Source organism: Cavia porcellus, unplaced genomic scaffold (genome assembly GCF_034190915.1).
Source record: "Cavia porcellus strain 051 isolate PalLab524CR breed Dunkin Hartley unplaced genomic scaffold, mCavPor4.1 scaffold_20, whole genome shotgun sequence".
Classification (NCBI taxonomy): domain Eukaryota; kingdom Metazoa; phylum Chordata; class Mammalia; order Rodentia; family Caviidae; genus Cavia; species Cavia porcellus.
In genome coordinates, this window is record NW_026947503.1 from 65,787,697 (window position 1) to 65,809,952 (window position 22,256).

General features: G+C 47.9%; 1 protein-coding gene across 8 annotated transcripts in view; it reads left to right on the plus strand.

Annotated features, from left to right (window-relative positions):
* Ptprm (protein tyrosine phosphatase receptor type M) overlaps positions 1-21,831 on the plus strand; it is a 619,038-nt gene extending 597,207 nt beyond the window's left edge. For all 8 annotated transcript variants that reach the window (XM_063232111.1, XM_063232108.1, XM_063232107.1 and 5 more), the window contains 5 exons: positions 75-206; positions 3,177-3,302; positions 4,939-5,102; positions 10,452-10,587; positions 20,995-21,831. In XM_063232111.1, the coding sequence (XP_063088181.1) occupies positions 75-206; positions 3,177-3,302; positions 4,939-5,102; positions 10,452-10,587; positions 20,995-21,048 (612 nt within the window). In that variant the 3' untranslated portion in view covers positions 21,049-21,831. The remainder of the gene's footprint in view (positions 1-74; positions 207-3,176; positions 3,303-4,938; positions 5,103-10,451; positions 10,588-20,994) is intronic.
* The last annotated feature ends 425 nt before the right edge of the window (positions 21,832-22,256 follow it).

Consider the following 22,256-nt stretch of genomic DNA (forward strand, 5'->3'; position numbering starts at 1 on the left):
TGCCGCCCATTTCATGGCCCGGCGTCTCCCCTCCACCCTCCGGGTGTATCTGCGTCTTCCTTGTTTCTTTGCAGAGCTATAAACAGCCTTCGGCCTTCATTGTCACCCAGCATCCTTTGCCAAACACAGTCAAAGACTTCTGGAGGCTAGTTCTGGACTACCACTGCACGTCAGTGGTGATGCTGAACGACGTGGACCCTGCCCAGGTGAGGCCCCAAGGTCTGCTGTGTGTGCACACTGGGAAGTGCAGGCCCTGTGCCAGGGCTCAGGGAAGTAGGCAACGTTTAGCCAGGAGTGTGAGAAAGAGGTAGGATTTGGGGCCAGAGCAGAAAGCTGCTGGAATCCAAAAGACAGGCGGAAGGCGTGGGCACAGAAGTGACAGAACGAGACAGGGTTGGAAATCAGGCTGTCCCCAGAGGATGCAGACAACACCTGGAGAGACACAGAGTCACAGCTGAGCAGGACCCAAGCACTGCAGAGCCCCGAGGCAACCTGGGCACAGCAGAGAAAGGACGCAGCCCTGGTCCCAGCCACACTTGCTTGGAGCCTCCAGGTGGGGATCGTCCAGTCAGGGGACAGTGCAGACAGGCTATCAGTGTCCTCCACTCTTTGGTTAAAACATTAAAAAGAAAGGAAACCCAGAAACAAGAGAATTCTGAGGGGGCTTTTGACAGCGTCTTCCTGCAGAGGATGCTGCTCGCCCAGGGCGCTGGGTGCTGAGGCTGTCCTGGTCCAGCCTTGGCCTCTGGGACAGTGTGTTTTACGGAAGCACTTGTTCTGGAACCAAACAAGTTCTAATTTCACATCTAGCGGACAAATTCTTTTTTAAATTTCTGAAGTATTTCAGTATCCAAACAGGACAAGACGCTTCCTTCCCATCCCCTGCTCCGTGGCCACCCCTCTGCCAGGGCCGGCGTTGGGCCCTCAGCCATTCTGTAGGGATCTTCAGGATGTGGCAGGCACTGTGTTGTGTGCTCAAAGCTCTCGCCTGCAGCTGGTTAATGAGATGATGATAACCCTGGTTCTCGACTCACCCTTTTGGTTTGAGAAGCATGAATGTTTTAGAGCTCCTCCCTGTGGGGGCCTCAGATCCCACAACTCCAGAGAGGGCCAGGGTCCGCTCCCTGCCTGACCTGCCAAGGGCAGAGTGTCACTCCACTCAGATGCCTTAGCTGCAGACAGTCATGGGATAAGGCACTTGTTCCTGGCTCTTTCCCTAATGTGAGGCCTGAAACGAGGCAATGTAGGCTGCTTTTGTTCCCACGGGTGGACCTCTGTGATTGTCCTGTGTTCTTGGTGAACCATAGCATTTGTGTTCTAAAGCTGCTTTCGAAACCCAGACTGTCTGGACAGCAACCAGCCTTGGCTCCCGGGTCATGCTGGGAGGCAGAAGCACTCCAATGCTGTTCAGCAGACAGAGCTGTTTTCGGAGTGGGAGGAAAGAGGCTCCTAGGAGTCGGTCTCTTAGCGAACTCTAAAGTGAGCGTTTGAACTTAAAGGCTTTGCAGCTGTACAAGACTAGCACTTAGCTACTTTAAGTATTTATAAGTCCAGTTTGTGGAGGAGTTATGCACCATTTAAGCCATTTTCTACTTGGCTTCCTTGGGCAGAGTGTAGGGCACAATGCTCCAGGAGCCAGCCCGGGCCGTCTTTACTTCTTTGGCTAAGTGACAGGCTTTTGATCAGGCGTCTGAACTGAGAGCAAGCAGAAAAAGCAACACTAGCTTGGCGAGCTGAAAGTGGGCAGAACAGTTCAAATGTGCATGTTCCGGCTTTTATTACTATCTCAGCCTCCTGTCATCGTGCCTATTAATTTTAACAGTGGGGACTCTTGGGTATCAGAACGAAAATAAACATCAGTGAGCTACTGTTTGACAAAGCAGCTTAATAACTTGTCACCAGGAAGTGCTTGCAAGGGAGGAAATATTTCATGGAAGTATTATTTAAAAGTAAATAAGTGTGATTTCTAAAATACAGCAGATTTAGCTGACATGAAAGAAAATATACTTGGTTTCCTACTTTGATTCTTAATCATGAACTCCAGCCTTGAACACCTTACTAATGGAGAGAGAGGACTTTGTGTTGACCTGCTGATAACTGAGACCTTATCCTGTAATCTTGGCTATAAATCAGCCTTTGCAACATTCCTCTGTGAGATTTCAGATCCTTTGGAAAACAAGTCATCAAAGAAGGGAAATTCAAGCAGCAACTCTGCCTTCCTGGTGTATCATTTAGCTTAAATGAGATGATAGCATCTCATCTGTTCTTAGCCGCATGGCAACAGGTTAGAAAATAATGAAATAGTCCCCTCTCTTGTTCTGCAACATGCTGTCTGTCCCTCAGAGAAGCCAGAAAGATAAAAATTAACTCCAGAAGAGGCCTGGAAGTTCAGTTCACACTGAGAATGCCTCGGGAGGTTTTGGGGACTTAGGAGAGGTTTTTGAGACCTTAGGGTCTCTTCCCACTTGACGGTCTCCACCTGTCGGAGATCTGCGCGATGACAGCAGATGGAAGCAGCCCATGCCCAGCTTCGTGCCCCAAACCACTGCTGCCCACCGAGCCGTGTATTATATTCATGCAAAAGTTCTAGCTGCCCTACAGCACTAACACCTGGAGCTGGCGACTGCAGGAAATTGTGTCTTTAATCAAAAGCACCTCCAGGTAAAACAGCAAGTGTGTGCTCTGGTGACCCCAGAATTCCCAAATCTGAGCTGGGAGGGCCTGGGCTAGAATATGCCAGTGCAACTCATGCTGCATCGGTCCTGGATCTTGTTACAAAATAACCTGCTCCCTGAAGGCCAGCTGGCAGGCTGGAGATTGGGGTGTAGGTAGGTGCGTGAGCCTGTGTAACTGTCTTTGAATTCGGTAGGGCCAGGCTGTGGTATCTCCTCCAGGGCCTGAGAGCCCCTTGTAGCAAGATGGGAGAGCTTACATGGGGCATGTGGAGCAGCCCCTCCTGACTGCCTGGGAAGCAGGATTTGTGTGGCTGAAGATGCTCTGCAGGGTGGAGGCCATCGGACAGGGGCAGCGGTGGTTGAGGAATGGGTCAACAAGAAAGTCCTGAGGTCTGCTTGGTGGAAGGGAAAGGAATTGATCAAGTCTTAAGAATCTCTGGCTGACACCTCTGACCTCATCCAAGATGCTCAGGCTTCCCTTTCTTCTCGTCCTGAACTCAGCTGTGCCCGCAGTACTGGCCTGAGAACGGCGTGCACAGGCACGGCCCCATCCAGGTAGAGTTCGTGTCTGCCGACTTGGAAGAGGACATCATCAGCAGGATATTCCGGATTTACAACGCAGCCAGGGTAAGGGCGGGCCCTGCCGCCACCGCTGTGGTTTCGTGTGTGTGATCCCCCAGTCCAGGGGACTTCTGGGCAGGCCCTTTCTCCTCGGGGTTTGGAACCATCAAGAAACAAAGCAGAGACTCCTGACCTTTACTCTAATGAGACAGGTATTAAAGAAAAAGCGACTTGGTGGCCCCTGGCAAATCCCAGTGAGGAAGACACTTTTCAGGATGTGGGGATGGGGGATCCTGCGGTGGGGATTTGCACTGTGGAAGTCAGGTTCAGCTCCAGGTGTAGCCTGCGCAGATGGGGTTGGTAGCCAGGGAGCAGGCAAGGCCAGTGGGTGAGAATTCCCCCAGGAACCTGTGGTGACGGAGCCCTGGCTGAGCAGCCATCCACCCGGACTGGTGCAGACGGGGAGCCCACTCTGACAGCTACATAAGGCAGGGCCTCTCACCAACACCACATTGTGCAAGGATGTGCAAGGTGGGCCCGGAAAGTGGCTCTGGAGCCGGCTGAACCATGCTCAAGCAAGGCGCCTTTGTTAGGAGACAGACAATAAATAACTGACATAACAGGTAAGATACTAGGTAGAGTGTGTTAGAAAGTGCGAACCATCACGGAAGATGCTGGCCAAGCCCAGGAGTGGACTTGGTCTCTGTTTTGAATGGACAGTAGGACAGACCACCAGGGGCTCCCCAAAAGATCCTGGTACAGGATCCTGGGGACAATGATCATGGCAGGACCGCAAGGGCAGCAGACAGAGGCAGCCAAGACTTGGACTCAGGAAGCACAGAGTAGGATAAAGGACCTAGATAAGCGATTGGGTTGGCGTCCACTGAGTTGGGGATGCTGGTCAGTGACGGATGGCCTGGGGCAGGGCATGTGTGGGGTGTGGATCAGACATCAGGGTCAGACACAGGAGGTGGGGAGATGCTGAAAGCCAAGCAGGAATCCAGGTGGGCCTGTGAGTCATGGGGAGACAAAAGAGGAGGGCTGGGGACACCCACGCAGGACTCTGCAGTGGGGCTGAGGCCAAGCACTTTGCAGAGTGCTCAGGTGAGGCTGGGACGAGAAAGAGACCAGGACGGAGCCTGGGGCTTCTGTTCCGAGGGGCCTGGGGGAATAAGAAGCTGAGCCGCTGCCAAGCAGGAGGAAGGGCCAGAAGACAGCGTGTCGCGGGTGGGGGGCCTCCCTTGGGCTTGGCACCAGGCTCCAGAGCGGCCGAGGTAAAGCTGCCATCGCTGTCCTCACGCCAACTCAGCATGCTGCCCTTCACTTCCTTACAACCAAAGCCACATTAAACATCACCATGTAGAGTGAGGCCATGCCAATGATAAAGCACCCTCTACTCACCGGAAATACGGTGCAGGCTGTGCCCCGACGAACTCACAGCCGCCTCTAGGCTCCAGCGAACTTTACCTGTAATTAAGATGAAGCCCCCCAACCCCTATAGTGTGCTCTGTCCTTCCCTTGTCAGGTTCCCTTGGCTTCTGCAGAAAGGTAAGGTTTCTGCTTTGCTTCCCACCCGTCATCTAAACACCTGCTCCGTATAACGGCTGGGATTAGACACCCATTCTGAGCCTGGAGCCACTGCCTCTCCTCCAGCCTGCCCTGCTGCCCCTTCCTCAGTAACACCTGCTTCCGGCTCTCCCAGCCCCAGGACGGGTACCGCATGGTGCAGCAGTTCCAGTTCCTGGGCTGGCCGATGTACAGGGACACACCCGTGTCCAAGCGCTCCTTCCTGAAGCTCATCCGCCAGGTGGACAAGTGGCAGGAGGAGTACAACGGCGGGGAAGGCCGCACGGTGGTGCACTGCCTGTGAGTCTGCCCGTCCTTTCTGCTTTCAGTCTCGCTGGAAATGGAGCTGGGGGTGGGGGTGGGGATGGGGGTGCAGTGAGCCCTTCCCTGAGGGTTCAGGTGCTTTGCCAGGAAAAAGGGCAGTTGTGCATTTGGGTGGGTCTTAGTGCCTTTTCTGTTGCTTTAACAAAATTCCCAGGAGCAGGTCACTTATAGACAACAGAGGTTTATGTATTTAGCCCAGTGTTTGAGAAGCTAGAAAGTCCAAGAGCAGGCACTGGGTGGCTGAGAGGCTTCCTGTGCTTGTCACATGGTGCAGCATCACCTGGAGAGACAGCATGCAGCTCAGGTCCGTCCTCCTCTTTAAAGTCACTGAGGCCACCTGGGGGACACTTGTGACCTCAACTAGCTGGAATAACCTCCCCAGTAGGTCACCTCCAAATTCTATTCATGACTTGGGGATTTTCTGACATATAAAGTTTGGGGGAACAGGTCCAAACTCTAGCAGGCACTGTGTCCCTGCCACTGAAGTAATCACTGGCTGGTGACTGGGGCACACACACACAGCCCACCTGGATGGATTCTGAGGCCGCCTCCTGGCTCCTGAGAACCGACTGTTAACATCTTTAGGAATTGTCTGCACTGGTAATTTACAGTCACTCAGGCTGGAAGGACTTACCACAGAGCTCAGTACATGCTGCTACAGGGGGCTCCTGGGACATCCCAGGACACCCAGGTCATCTCTGGGAGCCACAGCAGAGTCTCAGACCTGCCTCTTCTGGTCTTCACGGTTTATGGGAGATTTTGGCAGGGAATTCCCAATTGCGGGCCCTGCTATAGTTTCTGTCTGGGATGTGGTCAGCAGGCCCGGTGGTCAAGGTGGTGGTTGGAAAGTGGTGGAAGCCTTAGAGGCGGGGCCTCATGGAAAGTCCTTGGGGACTGGCCTCGAGGAGGCTGCAGTGTCCCAGTGCCTAACCCTCTGCTTCTCCTCCCCCTGCCCTCCCTCCTCCTCCCTGCACGCTGGCCATTACCTGCCCTCACCAGGGGCCCCAAGTGGCAGCCATTTCCCACCCTCCCGTCGGGACTGGGAACTCCAAACCTGAGCCAAAAGACACTGTTTCTCTTTATGAATCAGTTACAAGGGATTGGGATTTGTTACAGCCTGTCAACCTGAGTGACACAGAGCCAGGGTCCTCGAAGAGTGACCCCAAAGCCAGCAGCAGTTCAGCGGGGACTCTGGGGGGACAGGCCTCTGCACAGTGGAGTCACCTGAGAGCTGTAAAACGCAAGGCCTCAGCCACACCCACACCTGTGGGCCCCACTGTTCCCCCAGGAACAGAACTGAGACCTCAGTGTGCTTCCTGTGACCTCCTCCTTTGCTTCCCTGGGCAGTCAAGGCTGGGAGCCACCAGGGAGCATGCGCCACCTGCGCTTCCTCACTGGCAGTGATCCGTAGCTGACCGTCCAGCTGGAGCTAAGCCGTGGGGTCAGGGAGGGTGTTTAGAGAATCCCCAGAAATCCAGACCTCAGCATCTGCTGCTCAGGGTGTCGTTAAAAGCTCTGGGGAGATCTCTGCAGCATAGACAACAAAGGAAGGCCTCGCCAGGAGGGACCCACTCAGCCAAAGTGACAGGCTCAGCAGAGAGTAGGGGTCACTCTCTGCTGGCCCCGCATGCCACGTGGGGTCCCCCAGAGCCCTGCCCTGCCTCGCCTAAACGTGTGTCTTGCCTGTGGACTCCGGTGCGCTGGGGGTTCTCAGGGACTTCCCCACGCTTCTCTGCCACCGTCGCTGTCCTCCCAAGAACAGCCTCAAGTACAGATGGGGGCTCTGACCAGAATAAGAGAAGGGGTTCCCTGTCTGCCTGCATCAGTTTCAGCAGAGGTCACTGACATTGGGCTGAGCCCTGCTGTGTGGCTTTTATACTCCAAGGAGTTCACAGCTGCTTCCCCCAGGCCCGGAGGCCCCAGCACTGGACCTGGAAGTGGAACTCATCGGACCCTGGGTCAGTGGCTGTCTAACAAGGGCCAGCAGTGGAGCTCACAGGACAGAGGCATCAGTGTGGGAGGAAGGGAGGGATCCGAAGCCCCTTCCGTCACCACACCTTGTAGACAAGGCTTCCAAGAAACAGCGTGACCCTCAACCAGTCAGCAGCGCTGTTTGTGTGGCATCTGACAGTCCCCTTGCCTCACCCCACCCCCACCCCCACAGAGGACACCTCAGTTTTCCTGGCTGTCCCCCAGTCTGTCCCCCAGTCCTGTGCTGCCCGTGGGGCTGCCACGTGCCCTCTTGGTATGATACTCAGAGTGGCAGAGATTTATTTTTGTTAGATTCATAAGTATTTTTTCTTTATAAGAAACAAAGTTTAAAGTAGGGCATGGTGGCACATGCCTGTAATCCCAGCACTCAGGGAGGCTGAGGCAGAAGGATCGTTGCAAGTTCAAGACCAGCCTGAGCTACAAAGTGAGCTCAAGGCCACCTGAGCTCTGCACAGTGAGACCCTGTCTCAAAAAGCCAAAAAAGAAAGAAAGAAAGAAAGAAAGAAAGAAAGAAAGAAAGAAAGAAAGAAAAAAGAAAAGAAAAGAAAAGAAAAGAAAAGAAAAGAAAGTTTAAATTGGCCTCTCCCACTGGGATGCCATTCTCCCCCTCCAAGGTTACACCAGTTCGGGATGGCACAGCACCACCTGTTGTTGGTGGACGGAACACACCTGGGCGAGGCTTTGCTCCAGACCCTGACAGAAAGGCCCCTTGATGAGCACAGAGGAAACTTTTGTTGTACTTGGCTTCTGGCTAACAAAGCTGGATATGTGAACAGCAGTAAGAGACCACTGTTCTGGAACTCCATGGAAATAATGGAGTAGAAGCTGCTGGAAGCACGGGGTGAAAAGCAGATGGGAAAGCAGTGTGGTGTTGGTGCAAGGGTAGAAATAGGAAGAAGCGGAAGACGTCCCGGGGCAAGGTCACACCTGCGTGTCACCTGGTCTCTGCAAACACCCAGCCCTGCAGGGCCAGGGAAGACCCTCAGCACACACTGGTCTCTGCCTCACAGTAGAGATGGGAATCTTTCCCAGGGGCTCACAGGCCGCGTCAGAGGGAAACAGTGGCGCTTCCAGAAGGTGATGTGGGAGAAACTCCTGTGTTCTCGGGTAACCAAAGCCCAGCCGAGCCAGGACACTGAACACCAGCATTGGAAGCCGGTGACGAACTGGAATTCACTAACACACAGGGGCATCAGCACGCTGTGCGAGGCATGGCCGTGGTGGAGCCATCTGCTGCACAGCACTGGCAAAGAACTCATCCACTCCTGAAAGCGAGCAGAAGCAGGAGGCACAGTCCAGTGTTTCAGGAGGCACAAAGATGGACAGGTGCTTCATGTAAGGGCAAGACAGCAAACAGCCAGTGAGAGGTCCTCTCGGGTTTGCAGACAGACTCGGAAGACATCTTCGTGTGAACGCCTTCACCCTTTCAACCACCTGTCCATCCTGAACGCTCTGCAAGGCTGGTTGCTGACCACAAACTACAGGGTACTCAAGGGCAGAGCCCAAAGGTTCTAGGTTCCAGAGAGGCAGTGATTAAGCAAAACCCAGAATGTGGGGCTCTCTCCAGGGCAGTACCCCATGTCTTCAACAAATAAAAAAGAGAAAGAGGACCCTGTAGATCAAAATACAAGTGTAAATTTTATCAACCAAACACTATATGCAGACTTAGCTTAGATGTGGGTTTTTTTTTTAAAAAGCAACTATTTAAGAAACCACATCGAAAACCACATCGACATAGGTAGAAATTTGATTTTATTAAAGCAGTAATATTTGGGGAGAAATGATAGTGTTATTGTGTTTTTTGAAATGAAAGGTCTCTAAGTTCCTTGAGGTTGATTGCACAGCTGGTGCAGGAAAAATTACAGGATGTGCCTGGAATGTCTTACGGTTCCAGAAGGAAGGAAGATGTTCACAGGAGGGCAGACATTTGTCTGGAACACAGGAGCCAAGCTGATGGAACTCCTAGGGGTCAAAGTTGGAAAAACCTGAGCAACAAAATATGGTGCTATTGAATTTTAGCACATACAATAGAATATTCTCTCCATGTTCACAACTATATAAATAAAATAAAACCATTTGGGTGGAGGAGATACCACTTTACTGTAGAATGTCAGGGGAACAAAAACACAAAGTCAGATTTATAGATGTGATCCACCAACGAATGTAAAACTCAGTGATGAACCCGGGAGCAGAAATGGGCATTCACACAGACTCAAAATATCTTCACCCCGATACGCACTCACTGTGAGAGATGACAGCTGGCGAGGGGGCACTCCAGACCCCATCTTCACTTGGGAGAAAGGTTAGTGGCCCGGGGATGGGGCGGCTGACCCCATGAAATCTCCTCCTGTGAATTCCTTGCCAAAAGATGTGGCTGTGTGTCCACCCATGGGAAGATAGCAGAGCAGCCCAAGTAAAAGGCAGGCCACGATCCTCCTGTGCGGTCGCTTCTCAGCCTCCGACTCAGCCCCATGCTGCTTCCGCACTCCCACAGCCTGTCCTCTGTGTCCACGTGCTGTAACATAACTGAGCTGGGTCCAGAAAGACGGAGCCACAGGACCTGTCAGATTGGAAGGAGCAAAGGCGGCAGCTGAGTGGGAGACCAGAACCAGTTCACGCTCCCAGACCAGGGCAAGGACATTCGTGGAGAATCTGAAGACATCTCAGCACGGCCAGGTTTAGTTCATAGGAATGGCCATGGTCACTTACCTGGTTTTGATGACATGCCACGGTTTTCTAAGACATTTACAGCAGATGTACAAGGGAATTCCCTGCTATTCCTTCAGTGTTTCTACACATCTAAAGTTAGCTTGGAATAAAAAGCTCTATTTTAAATACCCTGTAAGCCAGGTGTAGTTTTGCATCCCTGCAATCCCAGCACTTTGTGAGACTGAGTCAGGAGGATCTCAAATTCAAGCCTAGTCTGGCAATCTGATGACTTAACAAGCCTCTGTGTGTGTCACAGGTAAGTGTAAGACACTGGTAGATTGTTTTAAGGCCCGGCGCGTCTTTGACCATAACACAGTCTGTCACAGTTTACCCAATAGATGCTAGGCGAGGTTTCTGCCCCTGAAATGCTCCGCTGCAGGCGGGGCCGTGAGATCAGCAAGGTGCTGTCTCGGGGAGCCGGTCTTAGGCTGGAAAGACCCCTAGCCCTGTGGACTTAAGCCAGACGCCCACCAGCTGCGCCCTTCGCTTTCCCCACAACTGGCCCAGATGTGGGAGCCGGTGGCCTCCTCGGCCTGCACAATTGGCCCTGGGCGGGGGGTGGATGGCATGCTGCCCCAGGGGCGGAAGGCGCGTGTCACCGACCCCTCATCTCTCCTGTGACAGGAATGGGGGAGGTCGCAGCGGCACGTTCTGTGCTATCAGCATCGTCTGCGAGATGCTGCGGCACCAGAGGACTGTGGACGTCTTCCACGCCGTCAAGACGCTGCGGAACAACAAGCCCAACATGGTGGACCTCCTGGTAGGACCCCGTCCCCCACCCCAGACCCCCAATTTGCAGTGACATTGATTTCAGATAGGAAGAGACTCGTTCATCACCTTGCTGGAGGACTTTTCTCCCTTTCTCTCTCTTCCTCTCCTGTTTTATTTTTCCTTTTGTTTTTCCTGGCGAGGAAACTGTCTCAGCCCGCTTGAGGTGTGAAAAGGTAGAAGCTCACTCGTGAAGCTCCTCATTAACTCCCGCCTTTTCCGCCAGTGCCTTCCGCCTGGCCAAGTGCTTCACCTTCATGGGGAAGAAATAGCGTCACTCACAAAATGCCAGGTTTTCAAATTACATATTTTATAAATAGCTTAATCGCCTAATATTTATCAAAGCTGTGAATCTGAGCTTGACACCAGAGTGCCGCGTTTAATTATGTGGCCGTCTCTGAGGACAGTATTAAAGGAGTGGAGACACAAAGGGCCAGGTGCAATTATTTTCTTGGAGTAATGTGTGAAATCTTTCTGGGGAGCTGTTGAAATGCCGAGCAGGCTGACTCCCGCATCGGAGACTGGCTCCAGGGAGGATCCCAGGGCAGCAGGAAGCTCACTGGGACGGTGGGAAGCAGGGAAGGGCCGAGGAGATTGGCTCAGAGGGGCTGCGTTCCAGGAGCATGTGCTGGGGTTACGTGAGAGGAGAGTCAGAGAAAGCGGGGTTCAGGCTGAAGCTGAAGTAGCCAGAGTTCCCATCTGGGGAACTGTCAGCAGGTATCACCTGGGCTTCTAAACTGTGCCCAGTGCCCCTGCAGGGAGCCTGTGGAAGCCCAACTTGAGTCTGAGCTCCGCCCCTCATTCCAGTGAGGTGACCTCGGCCACATGAGCTTCACAGTGTAAGTGCCCTGAGCAAGAGGATTTCTTGAGTTTTCATCTTATAAACTAGGAACAGCGCGGCTGGTTGGGCCTGGCTAGCACAAGGGTGTGAAAGCTGTGCACCACTGCACAGTGGAGAGAGGAGGCTGGCGAGGGTCCTGGGCCTTTGCAGCCCAAGGAGCCCACAATCTGAGTGGGAAAGGAAGAGCCTGTCCACAGCAAGTGTTTGTGTGTGCTCCCTGTGTGTCGGGCACAGCTCAGAGCACCCTCCACGGAGCACGCGCGCGCGCGCGCGCACACACACACACACACACACACACACACACACACCCAGGTGCACACACACAGCTGTGCCCTATGTTCAGCCTCACTGGAACCAGCCAGGGCCGTCAGGAGAAGAGCAGACAGATAAGGAGACCGGCATGAGGATGGAATTAATGCTCCCTGTGACCAGTACTCGACATCACGGACAAAAGCACTGCTGTGCGCTTCCAGACTTCAAGTTGCTCTTGATAAAAAAAAATGGCCTTTCCCTCTGGAGGCGGCCTGGATGTAGCAGATGATTAGACGTGGGCCTCGAGGGGCTCGTGGGCCTTTCCTCTAACGGCCAGGCAGAAACAACGGCAGGGCAGGGCTGGGCACTGCTTCGTGCCATGAGTGGAGGCCAAGGCAGGTGGATCAGAAGGGCCCTGCTGTCACAGCCCTGTTTCGTGACAAGTTAGTGGCTTCTGACACTGTGGATAATTCCATTTTTCCCAAGATAAAAATACATATTTAACAACTATTTCATTTCTCATGACACAAAGGAATTGTACAGATTTTGGGGGTACAGTGTGATGATCACTCAAAGCACATACACAGTGCACAACAGTCAGCTCAGGTGGCCCTGTCTGTCGCCTCAACCATCATGGGGCTGCATGGGGCACATTCCTGACCCTCTCTGCTGGCCGCTGTGAAATTTGCAGAGGTTGTTGACTGACTGCTGGATGTTATTTCTCCTGTCCAGCTGCACTAGCTGCAGTCATGAAGGAAGGAGGGTCCCTGTGACCCAAGAAAGATAAGCATCCAAAATGATGGCATGGAAGTGGCAGAACTCACTTCCTCCTCCTCAAAGAACTCAAGTGACAAGAACATAGCTGCATTTTGAGGCAAGTGACCATAAGAGAAGACTGGAAAAGGACAAGAGAGGGACCAGAGACTCATAAAATTCAGAGACCTGGAACAGCACGATTGAAGGAGAAAGAAAATACCCCAGCATGTGCCAGCCAGGGTAAGAAGGCTGCCTCGGAAACAGTGCGGATGCCTGCTGTACTGTGTGATAGTGACACAGGGACGAGGGACTTCCAAATAATATAAGGGAAGTGTCATAGCTCCAACCTGCTAGGAGCCTGATACACAGCTGAAGATTGCTGAGGGACAACAGAGGTTAAGTAGGAAGTATTTTTTGAGGGAAAGGTGGCTTCTAAGAGAGACAGAAGGGGTGCTGGGAAGCGCATTGCCAGTGACTCCACTTACAGGAGGCTGTATAGAGCAAAAGCAGCAGGTGGGCAGCAGGTGGGACAAACCCTGATCAACCAGTAAGATTACAAGCCAGCCGCTTAGGTAACAGTGATCCAGGGGGAGGCAGGTCAGGTAGCAAGTGTGCCTGGTAAGAGCACAACCTTTCCTGGAAGAGGTGGGTCAGGAAACAAGGACCTTGGCACCCCACCAGGTGACCAGGCCTATTTAGAATGTCAGTTATTATCGTCTGTCCCTTAGAGAATTATGTAGGTGTGATCACTTCATCTTTGTCTTGAGGCCTGGCCTTCCAGGAATGCATCTCCACCCACAGTTGTAATGGTTCTTATCTTCTGCACTGGCTTCTACCAGGGCCTAAGCCTGTCTAACTGCCTATAATATTTCCACCTAACTTAGCTGCCTATAATATTAGCACAAGAAATATGAAATACAAGGTAATGTAACAGCTCCAAGAAGTCAAAATGGATTATGTTCCTGATAAAGAATTCAAAATACTCCTTACTTTAAAAGCTTAATAAAACCCAAGAAAATGCATATAAACAGTTCAGTGAGGAAAACAGTGGTGGATATGAATGAGAAACTCAGCCCAGAGACAGAGATTTTGAAAAAAGGAACAAACAGAAATCTTGGAAATGAAGCTTTCAATAAGTCAAATATAATATATATAAGTCAAATATATGTGCATCTATGTCAAATATATAGTTCAAAGCATCAAAAATACTATTTTAGGCAAAGAGAAGAATATCTGACCTTGAAAAAACATCAAGGACACAGGGAAAAGGAGAATGAACAGTGCGTTAAAACCCTGGCGAGAGCATTAAAGGAGCAAACGTCCACATTTTTGGAATACCTGAAGGCAAGGACAAAAAGTTAAGGGCATAGAAAGCCTATTCATTGAAATAATAGCAGAAATCATTCTTAATCTTGGGAAATATATGGCCATCATTTAGAGAAGGCTTATAGAATCCCAAATAAGACATGCCCCCCAGAAAGAGTTACCATGGAATATTATACTCAAAATCTTGAAAGCACAAGACAAAAAAAAAAAAAAAATCTAAAACCTGCAACAAAAATTCACTGAGGCCCATTTAAGGGTGTCCCCATTAGACTAATAACAGAAAATTTCTCAGCAAATTTCCTATAGGCCAGAAGGTAATAAAATGACATTCCAAATCCTGGTACAAAATAACTGCCAATCAGGGTTATTATATTCAGCAAGACTATCAATTTGAAGTGAAAGAGAAATAAAATTCTTCTGAGACAAGCAAAAATGGAAGGAATTTATGACCACCAGACCTGCCCCCTCCAGCCGTGAAAGAACAGTATTGAAACAAAAGTATGTAAAATTAAAATCCCACTGAAAGAGCACACACAAAAAGAATCAAATACTGCTGATAAAATAAACCATTAATCTACCAAAAAATGAACAAATGAGGAAGAAAAATGGATGTACAAAATAATTAGAACATAATCAGCAAACTATAACTTACCTACCAGTAATAACCATGAATCCAAATGAACTAAATTCTCCAATGAAAAGATACTGGCTGAATGAATTATTTTTTAAAGCCCCAAAGAGAAATTCAAAATGAAAGGATGGAAAATGACTCTTGAAACAAAATCAAGTAGGAGTACTTATGTTTACATCTGACAAAACCAACCTTAAGACAAAAGGAGTTAAGAGACAGAGAAGGTCACTGTAAAGCAGCCAAAGGATCAATTCACCAAGAAGATACAATGATTGCAGACATATACATACCCAGTGTCAGAGGCCCCGTTTTATAAAATAATGTACTAGGTATCAAGGGGGAGAGAGGCCCCATCCAATCCTGCAGAGCCCTTCAGCACTGCATTTGAACAGTGGCTAGATCCTCTCAACCTCCACCCTCCAAAGTCACCAAAGAAACCTCAGGGTTAAATTATAATATAGATGGAGTAGACTGCCACACACCACTGAGCCACTGATAATGCCACTCTTTTATCAGTATATGGAACTCCCTCTAGGATATACCAGGCATTTGGGCCACAAAACAAGTCTTAATTTTAAAACACTGAAATATCCTTCACCGTACCTGCTCACAGTGGAGTAAAACTACAAGTCAACAAAAAAGAAACTGTAAATGTTACACAAGCATGGAGATAAACAACTCGCTTTGAATGGACAGTAGGTCACTGAAGAAATCAAAGTGACATTTGAAAATTTTTCATAACTAATGAAAATGGAAAAATGACACCAAAACTTACGGAATCCAGCAGAGGAATACTGAGAGGAAAATGTAAACCAATGAATATTTACGTGAAAAATTCAAATAGCAATCTAATGATACCTCTCAAGGATCCAAAAAGCAAGAACAAGCCAAACCTAACATCAGTAGAAGAAAATTAAAAAATAATACATCAGATCATAAATAAATAGAAACCGTAAAAAAAGAATACAAACGATCAATGAAACAAAGTGTTTTTTGAAAAAATAAAATTAACAAACCCTTAGCTAAACTAAATAAGAAAAAAGGCTCGAGACATGAAATCAGAGAGGAAAAAGGAGATATAATGGGTTCCACTGAAATACAAAGTCATAGGAATTATGCTTTAAAACTATATGCTAACAAATTTTAAAACAGAAGAAATGACAAATTTCTAAACATACATGATCTTGCAAAATAGTACCCAAGGACATAAGAAACCAGATTAGACTGGTAACAGGTAGTGAGACTGCAGCAGTGGTAGTCTCCCAACATACAATTATAGCTTGCTTGCTGAATTTTACTTGGCATTGGTTCTTCAGGACCACCCAATTGCTGAAAGGGAAGGAACAATTCCAAACTCATGAAGCCAGTATTACCCTGTTACAAAAACCAGACAAGGACAAATAAAAAAGTAAAAAGAACAACCAATGTCCTGATGAACATGGATTCAGACATTCTTAACGCAGTATAAGCACATCAAGGTCATCACTTAGTGTGTTCCAGCAGGCTTGGATGCAAGGGTGATTGCTAGATGCAAATCAATAAATGTAATAAATCAGTAGAACAGAAGATAAAGGCAGCATGATCTCAATAGATACACAAAAAGCATTTGATAAAACTCAGCATTCCTTCACAGTGAAACTCAGCCATTTCTTCATGATAAAAACACTTTCAAATATTATGAATCAAAATAATATACCTCAACACTACAAAGGCTATGAACACCAAGCCCATGGCCAGCATCATATGCATGGAATGGGGAAGAGGGGAAGCAGCTGTAGGTCCTGACCATGGGAAGGCTGACCGTTCCCACAGGATCTGCTCTGTACAGCACTTCAGGTTTAGGCCACAACAACCAGGAGAGGAAAACCAATAAAAGATATAAAAATGGGGAAAGCAGGACAACAATTATCACCATTTCCAGATATGACTCTTTGTACAGAATATCCTCAAGAGTCCACCAGAAGACTTTCATGTGGTACCCCAAAAATGAGACCTCGAGATATTGTCCAAAAATGGGGCAAGACGTCTTTTAAAAGAAAAAGAAGTGCTTTATTTAAGATGGCACCAGTGACACAGTGCAGTTGGAGTTTGCAAAACTGTGTAACCAGGTTAAAATTTTGTCAGGCTTATAAAGGGAAAAATCGCAAAGTAAGGGGTGGGAGGAGAATTAGGTTGAGGAAAACCTTTGTTCCATTTTTGCTTGAGGACAGAGTTTTTACGGGAGGTTTTGCAGTTGGTGGTCAACAAGTTTCTCCTTTATAGGAATTTGCAACTTGTAGTCAGCTAATTCCAGGAACTGTCTTTCACAAAAGGGGGACAAAGGTTAACACAGCAAACAGGTTACCAGGGTGACGGCACATACAGAACAGTATGGCAGCGCTTTGGTTAAATTACAACATTGTGGTCAGTTGCTCTAGGGTGGTCAGTTGCAAGAAATAGCTGCCTTAGCAAAGGGAGTTACAAGGTAATTAGGGCACATAACTAGGGCAATGGCAAGCATAGAACAGGATGACAGCGCTCTTTGGCTAGAGTACCACATTTTGTAACTAATAAATTCAGTATAGCAGCAGGATATAAAGTCAATTTACAAAATCAGTCACTTTCCTCTATAGCAATAAGCAGGTTAATGAGGAAAGAATCATGGGATCAGCCCCACTCGCCATGGGTACCAAAAACAAACAAAATGCCTGGGAAAAACTTATGCAAGGAAGTGAAAGACTTCAGATAATGAAAATTAACCAAACACTGAAGCCATTGAAGAGTTGGAAAAACGTATATTTATAAATTAGAAAAATTAATTTGAAATCTCCATACTACTCAAAGCAATCGACAAATATAACACAATGACATTCTTCACAGAACTAGACATAAAACCTAAAATTAATATGGGGTCACAAATTACCCCCAAATAGTCAACACAATCACGAGCAAAAAACCAAGGTTTGATACATTACAATATCCAGTTTCAAGACATACTACAGAGCCAGAGTAACCAAAACAGCATAGTAGTGGCATAAAAACACTTGCATACACTGATGGGATGGAACAGCACCCCAGAAATAAGCCCATCTACGACCAACTGATTCTTAGCACAACACCAATAACATACATTGGAGAAAGGATAGAATTTTCAATAAATGGTGCTAAGAAAACCGGACATCCAGGCACAAAAAACTGAAAACTGTCCTGTCTCTCTGTACAAAAATCAACTCAAACAAGGTCAAAAAAACTAAGTATCAGGCCTGAAATTTTGAAACTATGAAAGGAAAATACACAGGAAACACCTCAAGACAGTGGTATAGGCAGTGACTTTCTGGACAGGGCCTCAGAAATATGGGAAATAAAAGTAGAAATTGACACGATTGGGAAATAAAAGAAAATTATGGCATTGTATCAAACAAGAAAGCTTCGGGGCTGGGGATTTAGCTCAGCGGCGTAAGCACCTGCCTTGCAAGCAGGCAGTCATGAGTTCAATCCCTGGTACCGATTAAAAATTAAAAAAAGAAAGCTTCTAGCCTGGTGGAACAGCAATGGAACGGTCCATGCAGAGATAGCCTTCTAAATGAGAGAACGTACTAACAAGTCTCCTGACAGAAGGTTCATTTCTAAATTACAGAAATCTCAGAAAGCTTAATAAAAAACTAAGTAATTAAATTTTAAAATATGTACATGATCTTAGCAGTTCTCAATAGAAATGTAAAAGGCCAAGAAATACATGAAAAAAATTCTCAGTATCTTTAGCTATCAGAGAAATGCAAATCAAAACTACAGTGAGATACCATTTCACCCCAGCTAGAAGGGCTATGATAAAAATATATAAAAACACAAGAGATGCTCATGAGGATAGGGGGACCTTATATACTGTTAGCTGGATTATAAGTACAGCCACTATGGGAAAAAGTACAGTTTCCTAAAAAAATAAATCTGTCATCTGATCCTATTGATATAGGGGAAGGAACTCCTGACCTACTAGATAACCTGTTAAGAGTTCCTGTTCTCTAAAATTGAACAATGAATTTTAAGAACAATGGAGGTTGAGAACAGAATATATTTATTGAAAAAAAGAAAGCTTCTGTCTGAAAGAAGCAGAAGGGGTCCCAAATGGGTTGCCAAGGACTCTGTCTTTTCTAGGGATTTGATAGAGCAAAACCACCAGGTGAGGTCAGTTCAAGGTGGGGAAAACATGGGAACTGGCAAGGTGGGGGGCATAGGTGGGACAGAACTATGGTCAACCAATAAGACTCTTTGGGTAAAATTGACTACATCAGGGATGAATGGGGAAGCAAGTCACATAGCAAGCGGGCATGATTATGGAGGAGTGACTCTTCCTGTAGGGGGCTAGGACAGTGACTCCTGGCTTCCTCAAGGTGACTGATACCTATCTAGAAAGCAATCCCTGATGTTTATGCTTAGGGTATGGTTGCATTTGTTTTGCCTTTTGCCTTGAGGCCTGGCTCTCAGCAGAGTGTCTGTCTCTTCCAAGGCTGCAAGGTATCTGGCCTTCTGTACTGGCCCCGCCTCACAGGCCTCAGCCCTGTCTGCCTACCTGTAATATTTCTATCTAACTCAGCTGCCTGTGACACTATCCCACCTGAAAGGAAATGAAACAAGTATAACAAAAAGCTGTATGCGCCCGTGTTCACTGTGGCTCTGTTTCTAACAGCCAAGCTACAGAGTCGGCCTCAGCGCCTGTGAACAGGTGGAGAGGTAAGAAAATGTGCTCTGGTGAGCGGTGGAGTCCTGACCTTGGGACAAGGGAACTGGAGGACTTTGAGTGAAACGAGACAGTCACAGAAATAGACTGTTCCTTCACGCACAAAAAGCTTAAAAATAAAAGCTGACCTGAAAGCAGAAAAGCACCGGGGAGAGGGGGAGGAGGAGGGAGATTGGATTTGACCAGTGCACACTGTAGACACGCATGAAAATACCACATGCAGTCCTGGCGGGATGCACCACCTGTTCATAGTGTTTTAAAAACCAGAATTGTAACTGTACTGATGAAGAACTTGTCTGTGCTTCCCAGAGAACTTCAGACATTTTTATGCTTTTCCTTTTCGCTCTCCATGGAATGCCTCCTTGATCCCAATTATAATGAACATCCATCTACTTTATCATACAAAATGGTACACAGGAAAGTAAAAGGACGCCAGTTACAGTGATGTCATCCACTTGGAATCCACAAAAGAGCTCCCAAACTCTAGTTCAAAAAATGGGGCAAAAACATATTTTAAAAAGCAACGCTGATTTATTTTATCCTGGGCCCAGCAACACAATGCAGTTGGATTTTGCAAAAGCTGTGTGTCCCCCTCAAAGCGTGCAGCCTTTATGTACATATCACAGCTTACAAAGTAAGGGGTTATGGGTGTGAATCAGGAAATCTGCTAAGAATATGTTTCCCTTAGCAGAGGACAGAAGTCTAGCAGTAATTAACAATCTTTTGTCAGCTTATTTTAGTACCACATCTGTTATTGGTAGAGGGCAACAATGGTTAACATATCAATTAGGTTAGGTTCCCAGGGATTTATAATTCTTTACAGAGGGGAGCACTGATTAATATATCAATTAGGTCACCCAGAGGGGGGAAAAAAACACATACAGAACAGTAGGCAGTGTTACAGGTACTTTGGCATAACACAAACATAATGAAGCTTTTTTTGCTAGTGTACAGCAGTCAGGACCCCGACGGAGACCAGGAAGCCAGCAGACAGAGCTCCCCATGCAGTTCCACTCACACATCAGTCCTCTCCTCCAGGGACACTGCATCTGGCACCACTGCAGCCCCCAGCCTCCTGATCTCTCACCTCCACAGGCTCCACAGCACCTGTTAGGGACATATGGCCTGTAGTGCCATCTGCTCCTGTCTCACCCTCTGCAGTGGCACAGTGGGCTTCTCCAGGTCAGGGTGCAGGGAACGGCCATCGTAATTAAACAGCTAATTCTTACAAAATTGAGAAAATGTCCTGAGACTGAAAGTCGGAGGAAGCTCGGGTTGCAGCTGTACCAGCAGAAGTGTGGGGACAGACATACAGTCATCCTTTGTATTCCTGGAGCATCTCTTCAGGATCCCCAGTGGCCATCAACATCTGCCTGCTCAAGTACATTTTATACAGTGGTGTATCGTTTGCATAGACCCTACCCACAGCGCCCCATATACTTGGCCATCTCTAGATTCCTGACATCCAGGACAATGTAAATATACATATAATCCTTTAGGGAATCATTACAAGAAAAGACTTCTGCATTCAGTAGAGACACAGTTCCCTGTCAAACATTTCTGGCCTCAGTGTGGTTGAAGGCAAGCATGGGGTACCTACAGGTAGGGATGGTGGACTGTGTTCTCTTCCATCACCCAGTACTTTCCAGGATCGCTGATGAGCACAGAAACCAAGAGTACTTTCATCAGGCTCTGCAGGAAAGCAGTCACAAACAGGGAAAGTATTTGTGGCTCAGAATGGTGACTTTCTGATAAGGATTCTAATCCAAATCCTTATCAGTTTGATCTCTTCTAATTAACACCATCATCTGGCATAAGTCCCCCATAGAAGTCATGCTTAGACATGACAGAGTTCATGGTGTCCCCTTCTGTTTTCCAGGATCAGTACAAGTTCTGCTATGAAGTGGCCCTGGAATACTTGAATTCTGGCTGATGGCATCACCGGCTCTGCAGACAAACCTTCTCCCGCCACAAGGCTAAGATGGTCCATGGTGTTCGTGTAGATGAGACGGAGACTTCTCAATATGCTTCCTTTGCTTTGCATAATTGGCTCTTATTAAGAGCCCAAGAAAGTGTTTATAAACTGCTTGCACTGCCCAATTCCCAGCCATGCTGCTGCCTGACAGAAACACAGAGCATACAGTTGTCAGAAAGCACCTCCTCGTCACAGTCACCAGCTTGGTAGAGCTGCGTGGACATCTGGCTGACTGAAGAGCACAATTATATTCTTATGAAGGAATTTGTACCTTTGGGGTATTTTTTTGTGGCCCGTGATCCTCCGGTTGTTACAGCTGAGTGTATGTTTTTGTTCCGTGGAGAATGCTTCCTGGCATTATGATAATATATTACTTTAGTTAATATTTGTATTCTAACATGTCACATAATAGAGCTTACCTAGCTTTCCAGGACTAACCGTTAAACGTGTAATGAACAAAGCTATGTTGTAGGAATTGTTGTTTCTATCAGATTTGTATGGTTCCAAGGGAAAAGCTTGGGGCGACTTGGTTCAAAACTGCAACATGGTGACATTCACAGATCCAAAGCTTTCCCGTGTGTTTATATTGTAAATATTTTTGATTCCATCAAATTATTTATTCATTAAAAGAAATTTTTGTGAAGCACAGTGAGTGACAATCATTTTTCTGAAACCCTGGATATGACTGATTGTATGACCTTACCTTGTGTGTGAATTCTCAATAAACGATGACCCATGCCACTTGTGGTGTATTCCTGGTGTCCCAGGGCACACACGGGTGGAGGCCACCCCATCACACCAGACCATGGGGGCAGGACGCACCTGTTATGCTTCTGCAACAGAGAACCTCAGACTGGGTGGTCTATAAAGACACTGATTTCTGGACACTGGGATGTCCGAGATGGAAGTGATGTGTCCGGTGAGGGACTTCATACTCCATCAAAACATGGTAGAAGTACAAGTGGCCATAAGGGAGGGCACGATCAGTCAGGAGCATGAGGGAGCTTCTGGAACAAAGCCACTCTCAAGGCGACTTTCCCACTCCTTCCATAATGGCCTTCATCCATCATAGGTCGCCTCTTAAAGGGCCTGGTCCCCGAAATGTCACAGTGATAGTCAAGCATCACCATGGGTCTTGGAGGGGATGTGCAAATCACAGCAGGCAC